Source organism: Mesoplodon bidens (genome assembly GCF_964165515.1).
Source record: "Mesoplodon bidens genome assembly, chromosome: 3".
Taxonomy (NCBI): Eukaryota; Metazoa; Chordata; class Mammalia; order Artiodactyla; family Ziphiidae; genus Mesoplodon; species Mesoplodon bidens.
Genome location: NC_138178.1, coordinates 34,928,157 through 34,955,033, shown reverse-complemented (window position 1 = coordinate 34,955,033; position 26,877 = coordinate 34,928,157). Strand labels below are relative to the sequence as shown.

The 26,877-nt window shown below is 40.0% G+C and overlaps 1 protein-coding gene across 1 annotated transcript in view; it reads left to right on the top strand.

The window, feature by feature from the left end:
- ADAMTSL3 (ADAMTS like 3) overlaps nt 1-26,877 on the top strand; it is a 367,745-nt gene that overhangs the window by 256,024 nt on the left and 84,844 nt on the right. The window contains 3 exon segments of the mRNA XM_081230123.1: nt 1,788-1,917; nt 21,640-21,832; nt 21,945-22,124. Coding sequence (XP_081086249.1) covers nt 1,788-1,917; nt 21,640-21,832; nt 21,945-22,124 — 503 coding nt within the window.

The window sequence follows — 26,877 nt, the reverse complement described above, 5'->3', positions numbered from 1 at the left end:
CTTGAAGTGAAAAGTGGTGAAGTCATGTTGTAGGCCCAGTATGTGGGAAGGGAGATATTCTCATGGCCGTTTTTGGAAAATGCATTCTACCTCAATAAGTATCCTAAATCGCCTATTAAACTTTTATATTTTTTTGAGTAAAGTTGCTTTAAGACCCAAAGATTTGTCACAAATGTTGTGGAATTCCATCAAAATGGTTAAAATGAGATAACTTTGGTGCTGTCAGACTCACCCCCTCAGTCTCCAGAAAACGTTTCAAAATAGTCTCTAAGTGTAGTTTCTAAATAATTTTGATTACAAATTAAAATATATGTGAAAGATAACTGAATTTTTCTCAGATTAAAAAGAAATGAAACCTGCTAGAAAATGAACATCTATGTCCCTGTAAAATCACTAAGAAAGTTTGACATTTGCTGGTGAGAACCAAAGGTGTGATGTTGTAGCAGTGTCTCCTTGTATTTCAGGTGAGCCAGTGTTTATTAAAAAAAAGAAAAAGGTTCATGGAAGATGCATGGAGATTTAAGACTGCATCCTGCCACGGACGGGAGCATAGGATTACAACTGAAGAAAGCAAAAGAAAATTTAGTGAAAAGAACTGAACATCTCAAATACATATTTTATACATACTTTTGGCCTCTACTGCATTCTGCGAAATATTGTAAAATGGTTGAATTGAAACATGGCATTTGGAAAAAGAACCACAATCTTATAACATAATGGAACACACATTTTTGCATGAAACTGAATACATTTGCGTATTTCAAACAGCATAGTCAGTCGCTATTACAATTTTCATTTGATTTTTTTCATCAAAAGTTTCATTTATATTTTGTTCAGTTCTGATTTTCCAATAATTTTTTTTTTTTGTCTCAACAACAAAAGAAGAGTGGTTAAGACATGGGCTTTGGGGTCAGACAGACCTGTCTAGCCTCAAAGGAAAAATGTGCCTGTGAAAGTTCATATTTGAACAGGGAAGCTGGTTGGCTGTATTGCATTTTGGAATCCCTCGGGTACAAAAGAAAGACCACTGAATTCGGAAGCAGGAAATCTGATTTTCAGTTTTGAATCTACCACTCTTTTGCGGTCTTCATTTCTCTTCCAACTGTTTCCTTATGATTAAATTAATAAAATGGAGATAATGATACCATTCTTTTGACCTCACAAGATTATGGTGGGCTCAAATAATGTATTTGAAAGCACTTCATACACTGCAAATCACTTTCCCAATGGGAGGCACTGCTGTTGTTTTTGCTAGTAATAGAAATATTACTAATGATAATATTAGTGAACAGGAACTCCAACTCTAATGAAAATTTTAATAAGGGTTATACATCAAATTTAGCACATGTTCAGTGATACAAAGAAAGTGTTATTCTTTAGGAGCTGATATGAAAATTCCTCTTAGGGAAATTATTGTATATGTTTTGAAGGAACTTTGATGATTCACTTGAGGGAACTCCTAGCTTTGAGTATATTTGGAATGCAGGTCAGTCAGAAGGTGGATGGGGAGTTGGGATGCTCCTTAGAGTCTTAAAGTGAGTATATTTGCGGGAGGGCCAGTAGAGGGACTGAGTTTAAAAGGTGATGGAGAGACTATCAAAGACTGGGAGACTTTGCAAAATGCAAAGTCGTTTGCTCCACGTGTACCCTGAAATGCAGCCTGCAGCCACGTAATATGGTCAAAAGGGCAGTAGCTTAAGAGCGAGAAGTCTCAAGACCCTGTTTTCTTTTTTCCCCACAATGAGTTATTCTAAGTCATTTGCACTTTTTCTCTTTCCAACCTCCAGGCCATCAAGAAGCCATTGCAGTGTGCTTACACATCCAGACCCAGCAGACGGTCAACGACTCCTTGTGTGATATGGTCCACCGTCCTCCAGCAATGAGCCAGGCTTGTAACACGGAACCCTGCCCACCCAGGTATGTGCTGTCTCATGCTCCCAGGACACACCATCTGAATGGTAACACCCTCCCTTGCAGAGAAACACGTGTGTGCATTGAGACTGGCAGGTCCACCCAACGTAGATCAGCCTGGCCTACGTCGGAGTTCTCCCTTCTCTGTTCAAGTTATGCCCCAGCCAAATTCTTGCTAAGATGCACAGATACTGCCAGGTTCAGCAGGAAACCCCTTTAGTCTGACTTTTGTTTGCATGAAACATGAATGAACATGAACTGGCCTGCTGCTGACAAAACCATGAGGTCAGCAGTTTTGTTCTGTCTCCTGTCTGTCTCCTCAAGAACATTCTTTGCCTAAAGCCACATCCAAGAGCACAGGATCTGAGGTCGAGTTGGCACTGGTACACAGTAGGTGCTCAATCCATATTTGTTGAATGACTGAGTGATCTCCTATTTGTTACCTAGAACTCACACCAGTGTGTTCTTACCTTCCCACTGATTTACCATAGATCTCAGATTATGGGGTGTAATGTTACAGGCCCCAAAGAGTAGGCGAGGTTGACTTATTTTTGGTCTCCTTGGTCTGAAAGTTTGAACTTAAAAGTTAATCTGCTTCCTTTCATAAGTCCTTTTAAGATCCTGGGGAATTTTATCAGAAGGAAGGGTAGGTTTTCCCCCTGTTCCTCTATCCCTGCGTGTTGCTGGCTACAGAAGATTATAACTCAACATCACTGGTCTCTCACACAAGACCTTGCAAAATCCAGGCTCCATTTTTTTCTCTTCTCTATCCTTTACCTTTATGATCTTCACCACTCTTCTGTGATAAATTTAAAACCAAAAATTTAAAGCCCATTCCCAATCACCTCCTCTCTCTTGTTGCCAGATTCTCTTTCCTGCCTCTTAGTAATTATATCACCCATCTAATGAGGTACCTGTATTCACTAAAGGTGAGTTTAGTTATGTCTAGGACCCTAAGTAATTGAGGAAGTTTATTGTGTCCCGTGCCATACGGGAGTAAGGATAGGTTTTTATGTTTATTCAGGAAATAAGTTGTGCTTCTGGAATTCTCTTGATCTTTCTGATTTTGATTCCATGAGATGTGTTGGCTATGAGGCAGAAACTCCTGCCTGCCTTCGTGGTCTGAAAGTGGTGAGGGTGAGGATCAAATAAGTCAGGGTATCCTGGAGATCCAGTCTTAGGTATCCCACAGATGGGCCGTTTCCTTGTGGGTCTTGCTCTCTAACCTGCAGAGTCTTGGGAAGAGGCCAGCTCAATGCGTGCTTCATCCCTGGGGAGACCACACCTGCAGTGAGCCACGCACAGGGTTTTATATAGCCGTATTTCTTTTTAAAAAAATTTTTATTGGAGTATAATTGCTTTACAGTGTTGTGTTAGTTTCTGCTGTACAGCAAAATGAATCAGCTATACGTATACATATATATCCCTTCCTTTTTGGATTTCCTTCCCATTTAGGTCACCACAGAGCATTGAGTGGAGTTCCCTGTGCTATACAGTAGGTTCTCATTAGGACATGGAAGCAATCTAAATGTCCATCAACAGAGGAATGGATAAAGATGTGGTCCATTGCCATATTTCTGGCTTAAGTTGTCGGCTAAGGAAATGCGGGGAATTTCTTGACTTGCGTTCGAGCCATCTTGCTGTGCTCAGCTGAGAGGAGGCAGTAAAGACCTACAAACGTACTTTGGAGAGCAAGGCCCAAAAACAGCATAGGGAAATCTTCTTTCCTAGACATCCCATTTCCACCCTGAGGTTTCTGAATTCCAGAGTCATCCGTACCAGAACACTAGCAGAAAATTGCAGAAGAGACAATATAGTACGACTATTAGGATCTAACTGGGTGTCAGGATGCCCACTTTGTCAAGTCTGTCCGGAGCTTTCCAAGAACATCAAGTATATGGGAGGTGGTGCTGAGGCTATATCCATTTGGAATGTCCCTTTCATCTTTTTTTTTTAACACCTTTATTGGAGTATAATGGCTTTACAATGGTGTGTTAGTTTCTGCTTTATAACAAAGTGAATCAGTTATACATATATCTCCATATCATTTCCTCTTGCGTCTCCCTCCCTCCCACCCTCCCTATCCCACCCCTCTAGGTGGTCACAAAGCACCGAGCTGATCTCCCTGTGCTATGCGGCTGCTTCCCCCTAGCTATCTATTTTACATTTGGTAGTGTATATATGTCCATGACACTCTCTCACTTTGTCCCAGCTTACCCTTCCCCCTCCCCGTGTCCTCAAGCCCATTCTCTAGTAGGTCTGCTTCTTTATTCCCATCTTGGCCCTAGGTTCTTCATGACCTTTTTTTTTTTTTTTTTTTTTAGATTCCATATATATGTGTTAGCATATGGTATTTTTCTCTTTCTCACTTACTTCACTCTGTATGACAGACTCTGGGTCCATCGACCTCCTACAAATAACTCAATTTCATTTCTTTTTATGGCTGAGTAATATTCCATTGTATATATGTGCCACATCTTCTTTATCCATTCATCTGTCGATGGACACTTAGGCTGCTTCCGTGTCCTGGCTATTGTAAATAGAGCTGCAATGAACATCATGGTACATGACTCTTTTTGAATTATGGTTTTCTCAGGGTATATGTCCAGTAGTGGGATTGCTAGTTGGTATGGTAGTTCTATTTTTAATTTTTTGAGGAACCTCCATACTGTTCTCCATAGTGGCTGTATCAATTTACATTCTCACCAACAGTGCAAGAGGGTTCCCTTTTCTCCACACCCTCTCCAGCATTTATTGTTTGTAGATTTAGTGATGATGGCCATTCTGACCAGTGTGCAATGATACCTCATTGCAGTTTTGATTTGCATTTCTCTAATGATTAATGATGTTGAGCATTCTTTCATGTGTTTGTTGGCAATCTGTATATCTGCTTTGGAGAAATGTCTATTTCAGTCTTCTGCCCATTTTTGGATGGGTTTTTTTTGTTTGTTTTTTTGCGGTACACGGGCCTCTCACTGTTGTGGCCCCTCCCGTTGTGGAGCACAGGCTCCGGACGCAAAGGCTCAGCGGCCGTGGCTCATGGGCCTAGCCGCTCCGCGGCATGTGGGATCCTCCCGGACCGGGGTACGAACCCGTGTCCCCTGCATCAGCAGGCGGACTCTCAACCACTGCGCCACCAGGGAAGCCCGGGTTGTTTGTTATTTTGATATTGAGCTGCATAAGCTGCTTGTAAATTTTGGAGACTAATCCTTTGTCAGTTGCTTCACTTGCAAATATTTTCTCCCATTCTGAGGGTTGTCTTCTTGTCTTGTTTATGGTTTCCTTTGCTGTGCAAAAACGTTTAAGTTTCATTAGGTCCCATTTGTTTATTTTTGTTTTTATTTCCATTTCTCTAGGAGCTGGGTCAAAAAGGATCTTGCTGTGATTTATGTCACAGGGTGTTCTGCCTATGTTTTCCTCTAAGAGTTTGATAGTGTCTGGCCTTACATTTAGGCCTTTAATCCATTTTGAGTTTATTTTTGTGTATGATGTTAGGAAGTGTTCTAATTTCATTCTTTTATATGTAGCTGTCCAGTTTTCCCAGCACCACTTATTGAAGAGGCTGTCTTTTTTCCATTATATATTCTTTCCTCCTTTATCAAAAATAAGGTGACCATATGTGTGTGGGTTTATTTCTGGGCTTTCTATCCTGTTCCATTAATCTATATTTCTGTTTTTGTGCCACTACCATACTGTCTTGATCACTGTAGCTTTGTAGTATAGCCTGAAGTCTGGGAGCTTGATTCCTCCAGCTCCGTTTTTCTTTCTCAAGATTGCTATGGCTATTCGGGGTCATTTGTTTTTCCTTACAAATCGTGATATTTTTTGTTCTAGTTCTGTGAAAAATGCCAGTGGTAGTTTGATAGGAATGCATTGAATCTGTAGATTGCTTTGGGTAGTATAGTCATTTTCACAATGTTGATTCTTCCAATCTAAGAACATGATATATCTCTCCATCTATTTGTATCATCTTTAATTTCTTTCATCAGTGTCTTATAATTTTCTGCATACAGGTCTTTTGTCTCCTTAGGTAGGTTTATTCCTAGGTATTTTATTCTTTTTGTTGCAATGGTAAATGGGAGAGTTTTCTTAATTTCACTTTCAGATTTTTCATCATTAGTGTATAGGAATGCAAAAGATTTCTGTGCATTAATTTTGTATCCTGCTACTTTACCAAATTCATTAATTAGCTCTAGTAGTTTTCTGGTAGCATCTTTAGGATTCTCTATGTATTGTATCATGTCATCTGCAAACAGTGACATCTTTACTTCTTTTCTGATTTGTATTCCTTTTATTTCTTTTTCTTCTCTGATTGCTGTGGGTAAAACTTCCAAAACTATGTTGAATAATAATGGTGAGAGTGGGCAACCTTGTCTTGTTCCTGATCTTAGTGGAAATGATTTCAGTTTTTCACCATTGAGGATGATGTTGGCTGTGGGTTTGTCACATATGCCCTTTATTCTGTTGAGGTGTGTTCCCTCTATGCCTACTTCCTGGAGGGTTTTTATCATAAATGGGTGTTGAATTTTGTCAAAAGCTTTCTCTGCATCTATTGAGATGATCATATGGTTTTTCTCCTTCAATTTGTTAATATGGTGTATCACATTGATTGATTTGCATATATTGAAGAATTCTTGCATTCCTGGGTTACACCCCCCTTGATCATGGTGTATAATCCTTTTAATATGCTGTTGGTTTCTGTTTGCTTGTATTTTGTTGAGGATTTTTGCATCTATGTTCATCAGTCATATTGGCCTGTAGTTTTCTTTCTTTGTGACATCTTTGTCTGGTTTTGGTATCAGGGTGATGGTGGCCTCATAGAATGAGTTTGGGAGTGTTCCTCCCACTGCTATATTTTTGAAGAGGTTGAGAAGGATAGTTGTTAGCTCTTCTCTAAATGCTTGATAGAATTCACCTGTGAAGCCATCTGGTCCTGGGCTTTTCTTTGTTGGAAGATTTTTTATCACAGTCTCAATTTCAGTGCTTGTGATTGGTCTGTTCATATTTTCTATTTCTTCCTGGTTCAGTCTGGGAAGGTAGTGTATTTCTAAGAATTTGTCCATTTCTTCGAGGTTGTCCATTTTATTGGCATATAGTTGCTTGTAGCAATATCTCATGATCCTTTGTATTTCTGTAGTGTCAGTTGTTACTTCTCCTTTTTCATTTCTAATTTTATTGATTTGAGTCTTATCCCTTTTTTTTCTTGATGAGTCTGGCTAATGGTTTATCAATTTTGTTTATCTTCTCAAAGAACCAGCTTTTAGTTTTATTGATCTTTGTTATCATTTCCTTCATTTCTTTTTCATTTATTTCTGATCTGATCTTTATGATTTCTTTCCTTCTGGTAACTTGGGGTTTTTTTTGTTCTTCTTTCTCTAATTGCTTTAGGTGTAAGGTTAGTTTGTTTATTTGAGTTGTTTCTTGTTTTTTAAGGTAAGATTGTATTGCAATAAACTTCCCTCTTAGAACTGCTTTTGCTGCATCCCACAGGTTTTGGGTCATCGTGTTTTCATTGTCATTTATTTCTAGGTATTTTTTGATTTCCTCTTTGATTTCTTCAGTGATCTCTTGGTTATTAAGTAGTGTATTTTTTAGCCTCCATGTGTTTGTATTTTTTACAGATCTTTTGCTGTAATTGATATCTAGTCTCATAGCGTTGTGGTCAGAAAAGATACTTGATACGATTTCAATTTTCGTAAATTTACCAAGGCTTGATTTGTGACCCACGATACGATATCTCCTGGAGAATGTTCCATGAGCATTTGAGAAGAAAGTGTATTCTATTGTTTTGGGATGGAATGTCCTATAAATATCAATTAAGTCCATCTTGTTTAATGTATCATTTAAAGCTTGTGTTTCCTTATTTATTTTCATTTTGGATGATCTGTCCATTGGTGAAAGTGGGGTGTTGAAGTCCCCTAGTTTGATTGTGTTACTGTCAATTTCCCCATTTATGGCTGTTAGTATTTCCCTTATGTATTGAGGTGCTCCTATGTTGGGTGCATAAGCATTTACAATTTTTAGCTCTTCTTCTCGGGTTGATCCCTTGATCATTATTTAGTGTCCTTTTTTTCTCTTGTAATAGTCTTTGTTTTAAAGTCTTTTTTGTCTGATATGAGAATTGCTACTCCAGCTTTCTTTTGGTTTCCATTTGCATGGAATATCTTTTTCCATCCCCTTACTTTCAGTCTGTATGTGTCTCTAGGTCTGAAGTGGGTCTCTTGTAGACAACATATATACGGGTCTTGTTTTTGTATCCATTCAGCCAGTCTATGTCTTTTGGTTGGAGCATTTAATCCATTTACATTTAAGGTAATTATCGATATGTATGTTCCTATTACCATTTTCTTAATTGTTTTGGGTTTGTTATTTTAGGTCTTTTCCTTCTCTTGTGTTTCCTGCCTAGAGAATTTCCTTTAGCATTTGTTGTAAAACTGGTTGGTGGTGGTGAATTCTCTTAGCTTTTGCTTGTCTGTAAAGGTTTTAATTTCTGTGTAAAATCTGAATGAGATCCTTGCTGGGTAGAGTAATCTTGGTTGTAGGTTTTTCCCTTTCATCATGTTAAATATGTCCTTCCACTCCCTTCTGGCTTGCAGAGTTTCTGCTGAAAGATCTGCTGTTAACCTTATAGGGATTCCATTGTATGTTATTTGCTGTTTTTCCCTTGCTGCTTTTAATATTTGCTCTTTGTATTTAATTTTTGATAGTTTGATTAATATGTGTCTTGGCGTGTTTCTCCTTGGATTTATCCTGTATGGGACTCTCTGCGCTTCCTGGACTTGATTAACTATTTCCTTTCCCATATTAGGGAAGTTTTCAACTATAATCTCTTCAAATATTTTCTCAGGCCCTTTCTTTTTCTCTTCTTCTGGGACCCCTATAATTCGAATGTTGGTGTATTTAATGTTGTCTCAGAGGTCTCTGAGACTCTCCTCAATTCTTTTCATTCTTTTTTCTTTATTCTGCTCTGCAGTAGTTATTTCCACTATTTTATCCTCCAGGTCACTTATCCGTTCTTCTGCCTCAGTTATTCTGCTATTGATCCCTTCTAGAGAATTTTTAATTTCATTTATTGTGTTTTTCATCATTGTTTGTTTGCTCTTTAGTTCTTCTAAGTCCTTGTTAAACGTTCCTTGTGTTTTCTCCATTCTCTTTCCAAGATTTTGTATCACCTTTACTATCATTATTCTGAATTCTTTTTCAGGTAGACTGCCTATTTCCTCTTCATTTTTTATGTCTGATGGGTTTTTACTTTGCTCCTTCATCTGCTGTGTGTTTCTCTGTCTTCTCATTTTGCTTAACTTACTGTGTTTGGGGTCTCCTTTTCGCAGACTGCAGGTTCGTAGTTCCCGTTGTTTTTGGTGTCTGCCCCAAGTGGCTAAGGTTGGTTCCATGGGTCATGTAGGCTTCCTGGTGGAGGGGGCTAATGCCTGTGTTCTGGTGGATGAGGCTGGATCTTGTCTTTCTGGTGGGCAGGTCCACATCTGGTGGTGTGTTTTGGGGTGTCTGTGACTTTATTATGCTTTTAGGCAGCCTCTCTGCTAATGGGTGGGCTTGTGTTCCTGTCTTGCCAGTTGTTTCACATAGGGTGTCCAGCACTGTAGCTTGCTGGTCATTGAATGGAGCTGGGTCTTGGCGTTGAGATGGAGATCTCTGGGAGATTTTTGGTGTTGATATTATGTGGAGTTGGGAGGTCTCTGGTGGACCAATGTCCTGAACTTGGCTCTCCCACCTCAGAGGCACAGCCCTGATGCCTGACTGGAGCACCAAGAGCCTGTCATCCACACGGCTAAGAATAAAAGGGAGAAAGAAAGAAAAAGATAAAAATAAAATAAAATGAAATAAAATAATATAAAGTTATTAAAATAAAAATAATTATTTTTTAAAAATTTAAAAAGTAATAAAAAAAAGAAAGGAAGAAGAGAGCAACTGTACCAAAAAACAAATCCACCAATGATAACAAGCACTAAAAACTATACTAAAAGAAAAAACAAGAAACAAACAAACAAAAAAACCTGACAGAACCCTGGGACAAATGGCAAAAGCACAGCTATTCAGAGAAAATCACACACAGAACCATACACATATACACTCACAAAAAGAGAAAAAGGGGGAAAAAAAAAATATATATATATATATTGTTGCTCCCAAAGTCCACCTCCTCAATTTGGGATCATTCGTTGTCTATTCAGGTGTTCCACAGATGTAGAGTACATTAAGTTGATTGTGGAGATTTAATCTGCTGCTCCTGAGGCTGCTAGGAGAGATTTCTCTTTCTCTTCTTTGTTCGCACAGCTCCCGGGGTTCAGCTTTGGATTTGGACCCGCCTCTGCATGTAGGTCGCCTGAGGGCGTCTGTTCTTCGCCCAGACAGGACGGGGTTAAAGGAGCAGCTGATTCGGGGGCTCTGGCTCACTCAGGCCGGGGAGAAGGAGGGGCACGATGCAGGGCGAGCCTGTGGCGGCAGAGCCCGGCGTGACATTGCACTAGCCTGAGGTGTGCCGTGTGTTCTCCCAGGGAAGTTGTCCCTGGATCATGGGACCCTGGCAGTGGCTGGCTGCACAGGCTTCCAGGAGGGGAGGTGGGGATAGTGACCAGTGTGTGCACACAGGCTTCTTGGTGGCGGCAGCAGCAGCCTTAGCATCTCATGCCCGTCCCTGGGGTCCGCGCTGCTAGCCGCGGGTTGCGCCCGTCTCTGTAGCTCCTTTAAGTGGCGCTCTTAATCCCCTCTCCTCGCGCACCAGGAAACAAAGAGGCAAAAAAAAAGTCTCTTGACTCTTTGGCAGCTCCAGACCTTTTACTGGACTCCCTCCTGACTAGCCGTGGCGCACTAGCCCCCTTCATGCTGTGTTCACGCCACCAACCCCAGTCCTCTCCCTGCGCTCCGACCAAAGCCTGAGCCTCAGCTCCCAGCCCCACCCGTCCCGGAGGCTGAGCAGACAAGCCTCTCGGACTGATGAGTGCTGTTTGGCACCAATCCTCTGTGCGGGAATCTCTCTGCTTTGCCCTCCGCACCCCTGTTGCTGCGCTCTCCTCCATGGCTCCGAAGCTCCCCGCTCCGCCACCCGCAGTGTCCGCCCACCACGGGGCTTCCTAGTGTGTGGAAACCTTTCCTCCTTCACAGCTCCCTCTCACTGGTGCAGGTCCCGTCCCTATTCTTTTGTCTGTTTTTTCTTTTTTCTTTTGCCCTACCCAGGTACGTGGGGAGTTTCTTGCCTTTTGGGAGGTCTGAGGTCTTCTGCCAGCGTTCAGAAGGTGTTTGGTAGGAGTTGTTCCACATGTAGATGTATTTCTGATATATTTGTGGGGAGGAAGGTGATCTCCACGTCTTACTCTTCTGCCATCTTGAAGCCTGCTCCCTTTCATCTTTAGGGAAATAGCCCTCAGGTTAAGTATTAAAAACCTTAGTAATCCAAATTACTTATCTTAAGTTTCTCAGTTTTTTCTTATTCTAATATTGGAACCAATGATTCAGATATTTTTGGAAAAGCCAGAGTTTCTGTTTTCCTTCCCTGCCCCATCCCTCCTCTGAGGCCCTGTAAGATGGAGACTACCCATCTGAACTGGGGTAAGAGACAAGGGGAAATACAGGAGGTGAAAAACATAGTTTAATATCTCAACATATTTTCCCACGAAATTGGAATCATGCTTTATGTGATTTTGTAAACTGGTTCCTTAATCTTGAGTCTTGGAATGGGGTAGAAGGAAGAGTTAAGCAAACAGAAACATAAATAAGTATATTACTTAAATTATAATAAATGCTATAAAGAAACAGAAAAGGTCTCAGGAGCAAGAGTAACATGAGGGGGCTTCCCTGGTGGTGCAGTGGTTGAGAGTCTGCCTGCCGATGCAGGGGACATGGGTTCGTGCCCCGGTCCGGGAAGATCCCACATGCCGCGGAGTGGCTGGGCCCGTGACCCATGGCCGCTGAGCCTGCGCGTCCGGAGCCTATGCTCCACAACAGGAGAGGCCACAGCAGTGAGAGGCCCGCGTATCGCAAAAAAAGAAAAAGAGAGAGAGAGAGTAACGTGAGGACCTAATGTAGATTGGTGGGGGCTGAGGGTTGGGTGCAGGTGGTCAGAGGAGGCCTTTCTGAGGAAGTTCTATGTGAGTTGAGATGTGAAAGAGGAGTAGAAGTTGGCCAGGGGAAGTGTAGAGGAAGGAGTGTTCTAGGCAGAAGGAACAGCATGTGTAAAGACCCCGAGGAAAGGGAGAAGTTGGTGTGGTCAGGAAACTGGACAGAAAGAAAGTCAGTGTATCCTGAGATGAGATCAGACATGGCAGGGCCATGGTAGGCATTTAGATGTGATCCAGAGAATCAGTGGGGAGCCATTGGAGGCTTTACACAATGAAATGATAAAGTCAAATTTTAAAAGACTGCTCAAACCCTGAAATGGGGAGAACAGTGATAGAGATGATGAGATCAATTACAAATTTTTAATAAATGTCCTTAAATGAGGTACCCAACCTGCCACAATTCCACTTGAGTATCCCCCATTTAAACCCTGCTTCCATGTGAATCTGCAATAGTTTTTCCTTAGCTTGTCACTTCCTTTTTACTGTTTATATAGTGCCGCAAATATTCTTCATCAAGATGTTGACTCTGCTTTTAGATTTGTAGCCATGAATATCATTGCATCTCTGCTGTCTGTTCCAGAAATGCTCAGAGCATCCTTCAAAAATACTGCTTCCCAAATCATGCCCCTCTGTGCTCCAGGGTTTTTGTTTTGTTTCTAAATTTTATTGAAGTATAGTTAATTTACAATGTTGTGTTAATTTCTTCTGTACAGCAAAGTGACTCAGTTATACATATATATATTATTTTTCATATTTTTTTCATTATGGTTTATCACAGGATATTGAATATAGTTCCCTGTGCTATACAGTAGGACCTTGTTGTTTATCCATCCTATTTATAATAGTTTGCATCTGCTAATCCCAAGCTCCCAGTACTTCCCTCCCCAAACCCCTCCCTCTTGGCAACCACAAGTCTGTTCTCTATGTCTGTGAGTCTGTTTTTGTTTCATTGATTTGTACCATATTTTAGATTCCACATATAAGCGATATCATTTGATATTTGTCTTAGTATGATAATTCCCAGGTCCTAGCCATTCCTAACTGCCTTGATTCCGATGTTTTGACTGAACGGTTTCTTAGTTCCTAAATAACTCCTGCTTCTAATGTTTCCCTGATCCATACGCACACATGTGACTATGAAAGATCCTTCTAAATTGTAGAATGACCGTGTGAACTTCCACAAAAAACCCTTCAATGACTTCCCTTTACCTGTGGAATATCCACATTCTTTACTTTGGCATAGTTATTTGTTTCCTTGGGCTGCCATAACAAAGTACCACAAACTGAGTGGCTTAAACAATAGAAGTCTATTGTCTCACCAATCTGGAGACTAGAAGTCCATAAACAAGGTGTTTTGGCAGGGTTGGTTCCTTCAGAGGGCTGTGAGGGAAAACCTGTTCTGTGCCTCTCTCCTAACTTCTGGTAGCTTGAGCGTTCCTTAGCTTGTGGATGGCATTCCTCATGTGTTTTCATATCCTCTTCCCTCTGTATGTCTCTGCATCGAAATTTCCCTTTTATAAGGTCACTACTCATATTGGATCAGGGCCCAATATCTAATGACCTCATCCTAGCTTGATCATCTGTAAAGACCCTATTTCCAAATAAAGGCGCATTTCTAGGCACTAGCAGTTAGGACTTCAACATCTTTTTGAAGAAAAGAGTTCAACTCATAACAGCAAATAAAGTCTTTGTTACCCTGGTTTTAGGTTCTTGAACCACATTTCCTGTCATGACCACTCTTACCTCATCACACACTACACACACACACACACACACAGAGGTGTTCACACTGAGGAACTTGCCCAGCAGCCACACTAAATTATTCACTATGACCCATGTTCATGCTTATTCATGCCTTCTGGGCCTTTGCACATACAGTGCCCTCTGCCTGGAGCCCTCCTCCAGGAAATAAGCTAATACTCTCCCATAAAAGTAAGCAGTGGCTCACTTCTTACTGGTATAATGAAGTCCAACAATGTGAAATGGGACCCTAACCTTAGACACTTGATAGGGGTAAGTCTTAGTCCAGAGAGAAGTGGGAATGGGTCAGGGGAACAGGATAGAGCCCTAGTTCTACCTCCATCAAGGCATTTCAGACATGTCCCTTAGCTCTCTGGGCCTAGTTTCTTAATCTGAATGTTGAGGAAAAGTGTCAGACTTTATGATCACCAAGGTCCCTTTCAGCTCTAGTCTTTCATTGTTGAGTCATGCTTTCAGGTTGCATTTCTCACTCACATCTCTAGGACTCTGCCTAGTGTTTTTGCAATTATCCTCGTATCTACTCATGAGTTGTTTGAAATGCTCAGGGTTTGTTTTAGTTCTAAGAATAACAGCCTTTGCTTGACCTGCCCAGGAGGCCAAGGCAGGGTTGAGTTTGTTTTGCGGTGCTGTCCTTCCTTGGCTTACCAATCAGGGCAAGATTTGACAACAAGTCTAGAAACTGTTCCTTAAGGCTGCCGATGGAAGCATGCTGGTTTATTCACGCACCAGCCCACGTGCAGGATCCCTTCCTTCCCTCAGCCTCAGCGAGAGATCCTGCACATTATCTTCTTCAGCAGCATCTTGCTCACAGAGCTTTCAAGCTAGGACTAAGGCAACACACAGTATATCTTGGCCACTTTGCAAAATTAAGGGTCTGCTTTTATGTGAGAGAAATACTATTCCTCATTTTGAAGTTGCAAATTTAATAAACTTTTTGAAGTTTGAGAGTCATATTGGAAAAAAAACCCAGCAGAGACAAAGGGTTGGTGCCAAAATAAAGGTAATTTTACAAAAATGTTTTAGGTTCTAGAAACCAGTGGTGTAGGAATAACAGGAACAGGATGTTGCACAATATTTACATACAAATATTTACTGACTCCAAGGGCAATAGCAGTAAAATATTACAGCAGGGTGAAACTTACCAGTGAGACTGGATTGGACAGTCAGTAGATCTTTATTTACCCAAAGGCAAATGCATTTAATGTATTAGCCTGAACTCTCCAAGGTGGGGTGTTATATGTTTATTTGCTTTTATGGGGTTACTCCCCTTGGTCTACCCTGTAACTGCTGAGTGTCTGCTATTTATGGAGTTTGCTTTTTCCAAGAGAGAGCCAGCGGTTCCTAGAAACATGCGGGGTTACTTAATAGTCCCACTAGTCTGAGAAGAGCCTTCTTCTATGACAGGATTCAACACAGCTAGACAGGGAAGTAGGGAAACAGGAGGCAAGAGTAATGTGTTTCTGTACCGACTTGTTACCCAGTTCTTGAATTAAAAAAAAAAATTCTGTGTTTAGTTCATTGTCTGTTAATAAGAAATTGTTATCCATTTCTTGAATAAAAATGGTTCCACTTCTGCTTCCTTATGGCACTAATTGATTCTTCTAGTTACATACTTTCTTGAAAGACTGATCATCCTGAAGTCACTTCAAATAAATTACATAGTTAAGCTGAGTTGTTTTAATAGTGCGACAAAAGCCTTCTAATTATTTAGCCATGTAGTCTGATTGTCATCAAAGTATGACCTATATATCTACTATAGGTGATTTCCTTCACCTCTAAAGCTCCTGGAAATTTAGATATTAGTAGGCTAATTAATAGATTAACTTATATACTTCCAATTATATCCAATACTATGGATAGCAGGGACTTACCATCTTCCTTTTAATTTGTGGGAAAGGACCCATGTTCTTTGCTTCTTTGTGAAAAAAAAAAAAGAAAAAAAGCTGCTGCTAATCACAACCTGAAGCCATTGTTTACCTGAGGCTGCTTACTTGTGGAGAGGAAGGACAGACACAGATAGAGGCCTGGGACCAGATACCGCCCCAGATTACCTGTTGGCTTGGTGGTTGGATCATCAATGTCCTTACAGTGCTTCTGTGCCACATTGTCCATAGAAGACCTCGTTCTAGACTGGAGACCCTGGAGGACTAGATGGAGGCAAACAAAACTGAGACAGGAAGGGTTAAGAGACAGAGAAGAGGATTGAAGGAGGTGGAGGGAGAGAGTACCCTCTTCCAGTTGAGGCTGCAAAATGAAGTTCCAAAGCATGTAAAAAAATCTAATACTTATGAAGATAGTCCACAGATTCAATAGTTGAAAGATGAATTCACTCCAGAAGAAATTAAAATATAAGAACAATCTGAAAGTACTTTAAACTAAGTATTATTGGGATCTTTGGAGAAATAACTAATAAATAATATCCATGTAAAGAACTAGAAATTTTGAAATAGAAATAGGCAGGAATGTGGTAGAGTAGATGTGTATTATAAAGAAAACATTAGAAAACCTAGAAATGAAAAAAAGTCAATGAAATAAAGGAGTAAGCTATAGACAATTGAAAGAGTTGGTGACTTGAAGATAAGTGCTGAGGATGTCAAATGAATCAAACCACAGAAGGTTGATGATTTGGGGAAAAGAGAAGAAATTGCAGAAATAGGGAAATAATAGCAGAGAAGCAAGATATTAAACTGTTTACTAAAACTCAGGAAAAAATACTTCTAGTATCAAGAGAAATAAGTGAAAACAAATCCCCACTTTGATAGGGCATAGTGAGACTGCAGAAAATCAGGGATGACAAGAAATTCTTAAAAGCTATAAGACATGAAAGACATATTAACCCCAAGAACTTATTAACAAGTGGAGTTTCCAAAAAACAAAGGCATAACATATTCAGAGAACTCAGGGAAAGTCATGATCATCCTAGAGCTAAACTTGCTAAACTTTCAAGTATATGAATGTGGATGTCCAATTTTAGCCTTGTGATGGACTAGATATCCTGAATGCCCTTTTGTTAAAGCTCCTAAAATACCAGGTAAAATATGTAAAAATAACTTGAAATGTAGAACTAAGCTTGTAAGAAAGTAGGGGAAATCCTCAGTAGCCAAAACGAAGCTGAGGCATGAATCTGGAGTGGTAACCCAGGATAAAAGTTAGTACCTCCCTGGGGACAGCTACCAACAGCCCTTTATGCAGGAGAGGGGGTTATATCCATCTGACTATGTGATCTGAAAAATTAATTCACATTGGTTTTGACAGACAGAATGCAAATTCTGTGTAGAGGAATGATGTAACTTCCACCTAGAACTTAAAATTCCCACAAAGACCTAATGGGAATGACCTCATAATCAAAAATCAAAATACTCAGGAATAAACAGCATGGGAGAATCAGTGGGAAATCAGATACACAGAGCATCAGATAATTGGAATTATCAGATACAGAATATAAAATAAGTTTGTTTAAAATACTTAAAGGTATAAAACTGGAAATGAAAACCTAAGCTAGGAACAACCTATCAAAAATACTTGGACAGTTTTTTTAAAGAACCAAATATTAGGTTGAACCATATAAAACTTAAATTTCATTGGTTAAAAATGGTCAAATATTGGCAATTTCATATGGTTCAACCTAATAGAATATCTAGAGGTTAAATTTAAAATCACTGACATTTAAAAGTTATGGATTGGGGCAAACAGGTGAAGTAGAAGAGAGATCTGAAGAAATTACCTGGAAAAAAGCACAGAGAGCAAACGAGATATGTAAAATATGCACTAGAGATAAGAAATACAGAGGAAATATTGAGAAGATATGTATCTAAATGAAGCTACAAAAAGATAGCAGGTAATATTCAAAGAGATAATGGCTGAGAATATTTTGAAGTTAATGAAAAATATGAATCCTGAGAATCTAGAGTTACAACAAATCCCAAGCAGGAAAAATAAAAAAGAGATATACACCTAGACACATGGTTGGGAAGCCTTGGAGCTCCAAAGACAAAGAAAATATCTCAAAAGCAATCAGAGAGAAGAGATGTATAAGAAGAACAGCAAAAACTGACAGTATTCTTCTCATTAGTAATAGTGGAATATTATCTTCAAATGGCTCAGAGGAAATAACTGTCAGCCTGGAATCGCATACTTAGTGAACAATATTTCAAAGGTGTTTTCAGATTGTAATGGGGTCAGCAAACCGTGGCCTTACAGGTGGTGTGAGGATTAAGTGTGTTAATACATGTAAAGTACTCGAAAAAGAGCTTGGCCCATGGTAAGTGATCGATAAATGTTAACTACTATTATGTTAGAAATTCTAGGTGAGCAAAACCAGGAGACTTTACTATCTGCAAACTTTCACTAAAGATAATTTTAAAAGAATGTGTTTATTAAGCAGAAAACTGATCCTAGAGGGACAGTCTGAGATATAAGAATGAATACTGACCAAAGTACATTGTAAAGACAGCTATCTAAAAAAGAATCACTGACTGTGCAAGTCAATAATAATATCTGAATGTGGATTTGAAATAGATATTGGACAACAAAGCCTTTTAAAACTGGGTCAAATGTTGATTGTGGAGTTAAAGTGCTTTAAGCCCCTTGTACTATTTGTGAAGATGGAAATAATTTTGATTAACTCTAGAGATGTTAAATAGGCCCTTTAAATTTCCAAGGGTAACTCTAAGGATAAAAGATAGCAGAGGAGAAAGCAGAATGAAAAATATAATGAACTCAACCAAACCTGTAGAAAAACAAAACAAAACAGGAGTGATTAAAATAAGTATGGAAAAGTCAGGAGAAACAGAATTCTAGACAACAGTAACAGATGAGAGTAGTTCAAGAAGCCCTTTCATCTTGATCAAGAAAAGGAATAGAGATACCAAGAAACTCTAGACTTTATTATCAACATTTATAGTGATATATGCTATAATTTAAGGATAAGTGCTAAAGGAATATAAATGCTGGTTTATATATTCATTTGTCTTTTTGCATGTTAATTGAATTTTTTAATTTCTAAAGTTAAAAAAATCAAATTTTTAAATTTATTTAAATTCAAATTTATTTATTGTTTGACATAACGTTTTTCATTTTACACCTATTATACTTTTATTATTTTTAATGCCTTTGAGATTCCCCTTAAATTTCTTATGTTTATGCTGTCTCTTTTTTTGTTCTTCATAGTTCACCATAAATTTATCAATTTTATATGTCTTTTGAACAGCCAACTTTTGTTTTCTAGTTTACTCATTTCTGTTCTCATCTCTTTTTTTGTTTCCTCTCCTTTACTTTTTTTGGTCTAATATACTGTTTTTTAAATTTCTTGAAATAGATTATTGTTTTCAGTCTTTCTTTCATTTTAATATATGCATTTAAGACATTGATTTTCTTCTAATCATGGCTTTAGCTGCATCCCACAGATTTTGACATTTCATATTTTTTAACATGCATTTAAAAATACTGCCTAATTTTCATTGTGATTTCTTCTTTGACCCATGAGTAATTTAAAAGGTTATTGCATAATTTCTAAATATTTGGGGGATTATCTAATATAGTTCCACTGTGGTCAGAAATGTGATAGACTAGGTGGCTTAAACAACAAAAGTTTATTTTCTCACAGTTCTGGAGGCTAGAACTTTTAAGATCAAGGTGCCAGCAGGGTACAGTGTTTGATGACAGCTCTCTTCCCAGCTTGCTGACAGCTGCCTTCTCACTGTGTCCTTTTATGGCAGAAAGAGAGAGAGAGAGAGAGAGAGAGAGAGAGAGCAAGCTCTCTGGTTTATCTTCTTACAAGGGCACTATTCCCATCAGGGAGGCCCCACCCTTACGGCCTCTTCTAACCCTAATTTCTACCTAAAGGCCTAATTTCCAAACACTATCACATTGGAGGTTAGGGGTTCAACATAAGAATTTGGGGAGAGATACAAACATTCAGTCCACAGCATGTACTGTGTATTATTTTAATCCTTTGATTGACTTGCTTTCATTTTACTTAGGATTTATATTTCTCTTTTATTTAGAATTCAGAATATATAACCATATGTAAAAAATATTTTTTATATACATTTGTCAGATTTTGTGCTCAGGTTTTACCGAGCTTCATAATATACATTAAAATATTTAATCCTCTTCTTTACTTTGGAACATTATAAATAACATAGGAATTCACTTGTTTCCTAGAAACTTATAGGCACTCAGTTACACAATTAGCAAGCTCTAGTCCCTTTCTTGAATAGAACTTTTTGTAGTTGCCTAATAACATGTATTTCATCAAAATTTTCAAATGTATTATTCAGTTCTCTATGTTCTTATTAAAATTCATCTTTTTGATAAGCCAGGAGCTTAGAGAAGTATTTCACAGCTTAAAATTTTTTTATTACATATCCTTCCATTTTTCTTATATCTAACATCTCATATTTCATACATATTTGTGCTTGTTATTCAGTCTCCTTATTTGTTATATCATCATTGTGAACTCTTGCCTTCATAAATTAAGATTTTACTCTTTTTGCTCTATTTGTCTTTAATACTGTTCTTCATTTTTTCTCTTAGTCACATAAGTAAAACATGTTTATTAGAGAAAGTTAGAAATCAGAAAAACTGAAAAATCACCTTTAGATAAACACTAATAATTTTTCAAAGAACTTATTTTTTCTGATAATGAATGTTTATTATAAGGAAAATCAGGAGAAAGATACTAGCAAGAATAAAGAAAATAAAAATCCTATCACTTAGAGATCATCACTGTTAACATTTCAATGTGTAATTATCCATATTCTTTTTCTGCATGCGTTTATAGTGCATAAAATAACACGGCTATTTTATGACCTATTTTCTAATAAAAATACATGAATGTATTTCCATGTCATTAACTATATATCTACTTTACCTTTAATGGCTGCTAGCATGGTGCTTTATGAATAGACAATTATTTACTTTGCCCTTTATTATTAAATGTTTAGATGGCCTCCTTCCACTTTGTAAAATTTAATTAATTAATTAATTAATTTTTTGCTGTTACAAACTACCCTGGAGCAAGCATTTTTTATTAACGTACATTTTAAGCATTTAAAAATTCTTTCCTCATGATATATCTTTACAGTAACTAGTTAAAAATTCATGATTACTAAGAATTAAATATCCACAAATTAAAATAATCATTGTATACAATTTTTTACCCATCAGACGGGCAGAGACTTTTTAAAATGATATTGTCCAGTGTTGGTGTGGCTGTAAGATACCAGGCCATCTCACTTGCTTTTGGTGAGAGTGTGAATTGAGAGAATCTTTTTTGAAGGCAACTTGGAAATATGTATCATGAGCAGCTGCCCTGGGTTTTAATTTTTACAGATGTTTCATGAGAAAACCTGATTTTTCCAAGATCTTATTGGAAAGGAATCACATTTCATATACATATACATATATATATATATATATATATATATATATATATATATATATATATATATATATATGTTGTAATCCTAACATAAAAGAATTTTCTTAAGGATATTCCAAATAATGAATCCAGGTGCCCTGAAAATTTCCTGAAGTGTGCTTTTAAGCATTTAAAATTCTTTTGGCACCTATATAAATCATCCTTGCCTTGGGGCTCTATTCAAAACAAAACTAAGATTTTATTATTGCTGTAGGGTGGTAGGTTAGGATGGAGAGAAATTTACTCTGGACTTTCCCAAACAGGTAAAATCTTTAAACCCTTTCCTGACACTTCTTGCCTTGAAACATTGTATTTCTGTACTTTAATTGCATATGTTGATGCTGTGACTCCAGGATCTGGATGTGGTGGGTGGAGTCTGGAAGTCCAGAGAGGAACTTGTCCATGCTCTGGTTGCTGCACAGAGTCCATTGGACAGTTAATGTTGCCCACTTGTTTTTTTTGGTACAGGTGGCACACGGGCTCTTGGGGACCCTGCTCAGCTACCTGTGGTGTTGGAATCCAGACGCGAGAAGTGTACTGCCTGCACCCTGGGGAATCCCCCTCCCCTCCTGAGGAATGCCAAGATGAGAAGCCCCATGCCTTACAAGCATGCAATCAGTTTGATTGCCCTCCCAGCTGGCATATTGAAGAATGGCAGCAGGTATGGCAGACTGGTGACTCCACGGCCGCCAGGCTGATGATTGTAAGAGCCCTGCATTGCACTAAGTTGAAGAGGGCCAAGCCCGTTGACTCACCTCCTTCTGTCTTCTCAGTGTTCCAGGACCTGTGGTGGGGGAACTCAGAATCGCAGGGTCACCTGTCAGCAGCTGTTAACGGATGGCAGCTTTCTGAGTCTCTCAGATGAATTGTGTCAAGGACCCAAGGCATCTTCTCATAAGTCCTGTGCCAGAACAGACTGTCCTCCACATCTAACTGTGGGAGACTGGTCAAAGGTAAGGGCCATTGCAAACTTCACCGTCCCTTCTTTTCTGCTCCTCCCTTTTTTCAGCCTTTCGATATTTCCTCCCTGAGATGAGAGCTGGGGCTAGTTTGAGGTGAGTGGAATGTCTAGGGTGCAAAATTTCAGGAGGCACTTAACTCACTCTCTGGGTTGTGTAAGTGCCCTGGTCCAGACCTACACTTAATGATCCGTTTTCAGTTTTTACTCAATATTACTTAAACTGTACTCAACAAGTTTCTCCTAAACCAAATCCCGTTACTTCTTTCTTTTGGAAGAACCAAAGTCATTGTATCCCAGGATTAACTCAAAATCGGTTTGGTTCTTCTCTGCCTTAGGTCTCCTTATATAGAATTATTTATTAAACCCTGACATTTCAACTTTCTGAAAAATTTTCCATACCTTTACTTCCTCTGCATTCTGTTGATACCATTGCTGATTTTACCATTTACCCTCTCAAGTTCACATTAATTGCAATAAGCAGAATTCCAAACTATCATTTTAGTGTTGGCAGGACTTAATATAGTCTAGTAGCAATGCCTCATTTTTCAGGTGGGGAAAATTAAACCCAAATAGCTGAAATAAGCTGCACGGTAGGAGCAGAATCCATGCCTTTTAACCTTATTCCAAGGGTTCTCTCTTTGATATTACACTGCCCACCAGATTCCCGGCCTCTGTACCACTCTCTCATCTCCACACCATCTAACACCTCAAAGTATTCCCATCACTGCGTCCATCAAGTCACCTCCTACAGGTCGGAAAAATCAACTTTCAGTTTCCCAGAATACCTTGCAGGGCTTTCCTTGAACTGATGGGACTCATATTCCAGCCCCCTTTATTCTTATTCCAGCTCTTTCTTCCAGTCTTGCTGCATCTTTACTGTCTATAGGCTGAGGTTTTAGCAAAGATTCTGAAGCAGGTAGTTGAGGTCTGTAATGAGGGTCTTCTAATCTCCAGTCACTGCCCCAAATGTATATCTTCTGGGAACAGAGGGGCAATCTAACCTTAGAAATAATCTCAAGAAATAAGAGAGGGCAGTAACTGACATTTATGAACTTCCCTGAGTCCTAAATTCAGTGATGCTACGGTTGCAACCTATTGTATGATACCACTCCCGTCTCATCCTACGACGGCCTTGGGAGCAGATGTATCCATTTCTGTAGATGAGAAAACAGAGGTACATTCAGACTGAAGTCGCTTTCCCAAGGGTAGAGCTAGGATTCAAACCTGAGTTTGTGTGACCCAAGTTTAGTATAAACTGTGTACACTCATGTGTCTCATGCAAGAACAAGAGCTTCTGAGCCAAACAGACCCATGATGGAACCTACAAGCTTTAATGCCTGCAGGTGACCTCGTTCCATATCCTTAACCTGTGTGAGCCTCCATTTTCCTTTCTTTTCACACAGTGGTTGTTCTGAGGATAACATGAGATATTAGGTATGGAAACACCTAACAGAGTGGAGCCTTCCCATCCCCCTGAGCATCCTTTTGGAATAGGTTGGATTGATAGTACTTTTATCTGCATGTTCTACAGCTTTATATTTTTCCTGTTTTAACTGTCTAGCTCAATTAAGTGCTAGTATGTATAAACTATCTTAACTGACAGGCCACAAGTCATGGTCCTCATCCAGGTCACTGAGGGTCTACCTAAATGTTTCCCTAAACCCTCATTAAATGCTTCTGGTTACCGTCTCCATAAGGTTAGGGGCTGAACTTCAGGGAGGGGATAGCCACGCATTTGTGGAGAGAACTCTTGGCATCGTGAATGCTTGGTCACCTTACTGCACTCAGTGTGACACAGGGACCAGCCAAGTGGGCATCTTTTTAGAAGCTGGGAACTTGTAAGAGATGAGAATCTCAAGTCGCACCCTGACCTACGGAATCAGAATCTGCATTTGAACAAGATCCCCAGGTGTTGTCAGGCACATTACCCTTTGAGAAGCATTTCCCTACCTGCCCCTCATCCTTGGGAGGGTTGCTTAGCCCTTCAATGTGTCCAAAGTAGGGATGGCTCTGGGAAATAACTTCTGTGAGCAAGTGCTGCCCTAACCCAAGAGGCAGAGGCAGGAAAAGGGAAAGACAAGGCATGAGCGGAGGTGGTGGGTGGGCACCTTGTTTCTGGATGCAGCCCGGGAGCACCTAGAACCCCTGCCGTGCTCTAAAATACCACACCCTCCTCATCTCTTTTCTTATTTCCTCTGAGAAAAAAGAGGCCTTCACAGTTCCATCCTACCTCCTGAACAAACTCTTCTCACTGGCCTTTTAGAGGAGAGGCTGGGGCTGACATCCTTGCTTTCCTCTCCTGTCCATTCCCTCTGTGAATAACGGAATTTGTAGTTGCTGGGTATGTTTCACTAAATTAACACCCTTTACCACATTTACTCAGGCTTGCCTTGTGTCTTTGCTCTTGTTGTTACCCTCAAATCCTGGGCCCAGCTCTAAGCTTCCCTCCTCTGAAGTCTTCCACTCCCTAAAATCATACAGCATTTCCCAGCTTTAACTTATAATGACCCCAGGTTTTTTTTTTTTATTGCGTTTTAATGGGGAGCTACTTCCTGAGCATCCACATGGTCTTCTCATCTGGCCTATAGTGTCCTTGAGGCCAGTGGCCATGAGATTGCTGACAGGTCCTTGGGCCCTATAGACCTCTGAGCAGGTAAATACTCCTCCTCAAGAGCCTTTGCAAAGACAGGGGAAATGCAAAATGGTGTTGAAGTAGTGAGCTGTAGTAAAGCTCAGGCCAGCTAACAGAGGACAGGAAAATCATTCACTGGAAGAGATTTTGCTGGAAGAAAGAAGAGGAGACAGAAGAGGTTAGCCACGTGGCTGGGCTGGACCTGAGGCAGATCAGTTTCCTAGGCAACCATTCACCAAGGCGAGAGCAAGCTTGTGCACACTCCAAGAGGTCAGCCCAAGCACAGTCAGGACATCTTCCTGCTCCTAACCAAGGCCACATCTCCAGGACACCTGCATCTGGGAGGAGGAGCAGGTGTGCCCATGTGCACAGGAAGGCAGAGCCAGCGTTCAGACTTGGGTCCAGTTAGTCCCACGTGTCGCCCAGCAGTTTGTGTTTCCTACGGAATTCAGCTTTTCTCTTGATGGTTGAAATTTTCTCTCATTTCTGAGTTGCTTTGTTTTGACAGAGACTCTGATGCCAAATTGCCAGTGTCCCTAAAGCTTTTTGCCAGGCTCGTCCCTCTGGCATGGGATGGCTCATTCTTGTGGTTCTGGATGAGGCCCTTCCACATTGGAACTGGCCACTACCCCTGAACCCAGAGAGACTGAAAAGCCATACCAGAATTTCTGCTTTTCGCCGAGCCAGGCCTCTCAGGCTGCAGCTGGAATACTCCTCTCTCCCCGACACTAGCTCTATTCATGGCATGTTTGGGCTTTGTTCATTCATTGGCTCATTCCTTTTCCTTGATTTCCTTAGATCTGAACCCAGTTTTAGGCAGAAAGGAAACTTCAATTCTTACACTGCTTTTCTAGTTACCAAAAAGGAGTATTGGCTTGCCTGGTGGCGCAGTGGTTGAGAATCTGCCTGCCAATGCAGGGGACACAGGTTCGAGCCCTGGTCTGGGAAGATCCCACATGCCGCAAGGCAGCTAAGCCCGTGTGCCACAACTACTGAGCCTGCGCTCTAGGGCCTGCAAGCCACAACTACCGAGCCTGTGTGCCACAATTGCTGAAGCCCACACGCCTGGAGCCCGTGCTCCACAAAAGGAGAAGCCACCGCAATGAGAAGCCCGTGCACTGCAACGAAGACCCAACACAGCCAAAAATAAATAAATTACATAAATAAATAAATTTGAAAAAAAAAAAAAGGAGCATCGACACTTATATGGGGCAGTCTTCCCTAAAGGTGGGTTTCTGCAATCCACATACCCCTTGTGGACTGTTTTGTGACCCTATTCCTTTGACTGAAATCCAGTAGCCTCTCCTCATTCTTTGTTCTCTCTACTTTGATGGAGCATTTGGCCATTTTGTCCACTTTCATCATTCTCCTTCAGGGTGTTTCTCGGTGTTATTTATTTTTCCTACTTACCCAACTGCATCTTTTCTATTGGTTTGCCTTCTTCCAAATCTCCAAAAAGCTCAGTATTTGACCCTTTGATTTTTATCACTGCATTTTTCCTCCATTGATGATTCTGTGGTGGGACTTCTCTGACTTCTATAGGTGACTCTCTGTCTCCAGGAACAGTTTCCAGCGTTCTCTTCAGTACCTGTCCTTAGCTCCCCAAGTAGGATGTATCCTCATTATGGGAAAGCAAAGGGACACCCTCTTCATTCCCAGCCAGCTCCCCCACGTACTTCCTGTCCCTGTCAGTGCACCAGCATCTTTCCAACACTTCTGATCATCTCTGACTTTGCCTCCTGTATGCAGTTACCTATACCTGCCAACTCTTCAATTCTTGAAATATGTCCATATGCTAAGTAAAAAGGGAAAGATCTCTATACATGAGGCATTTTACAAAGTACAGCTCAAGATATGCCCAGGACACATGGATTTCCAAATATGGCTTTCCAGTTTTCAATAGATTTATTAATTATGACTCAGGAAGGCAGTAGTGTGTTGGAGCCAGTTCATACTAGCTTTCGAGAACCAATTGTGATCTCTTCCTACCTTGTATTCAATGACATTTGGATGACAGCTTGAAATCAGCCCTGATGGGAATATTTACACCACAGAAATTGGCAAATGTTACAATCAGGGCCCTCTTTTCCATGAACCTGTTGTGAAACATTTA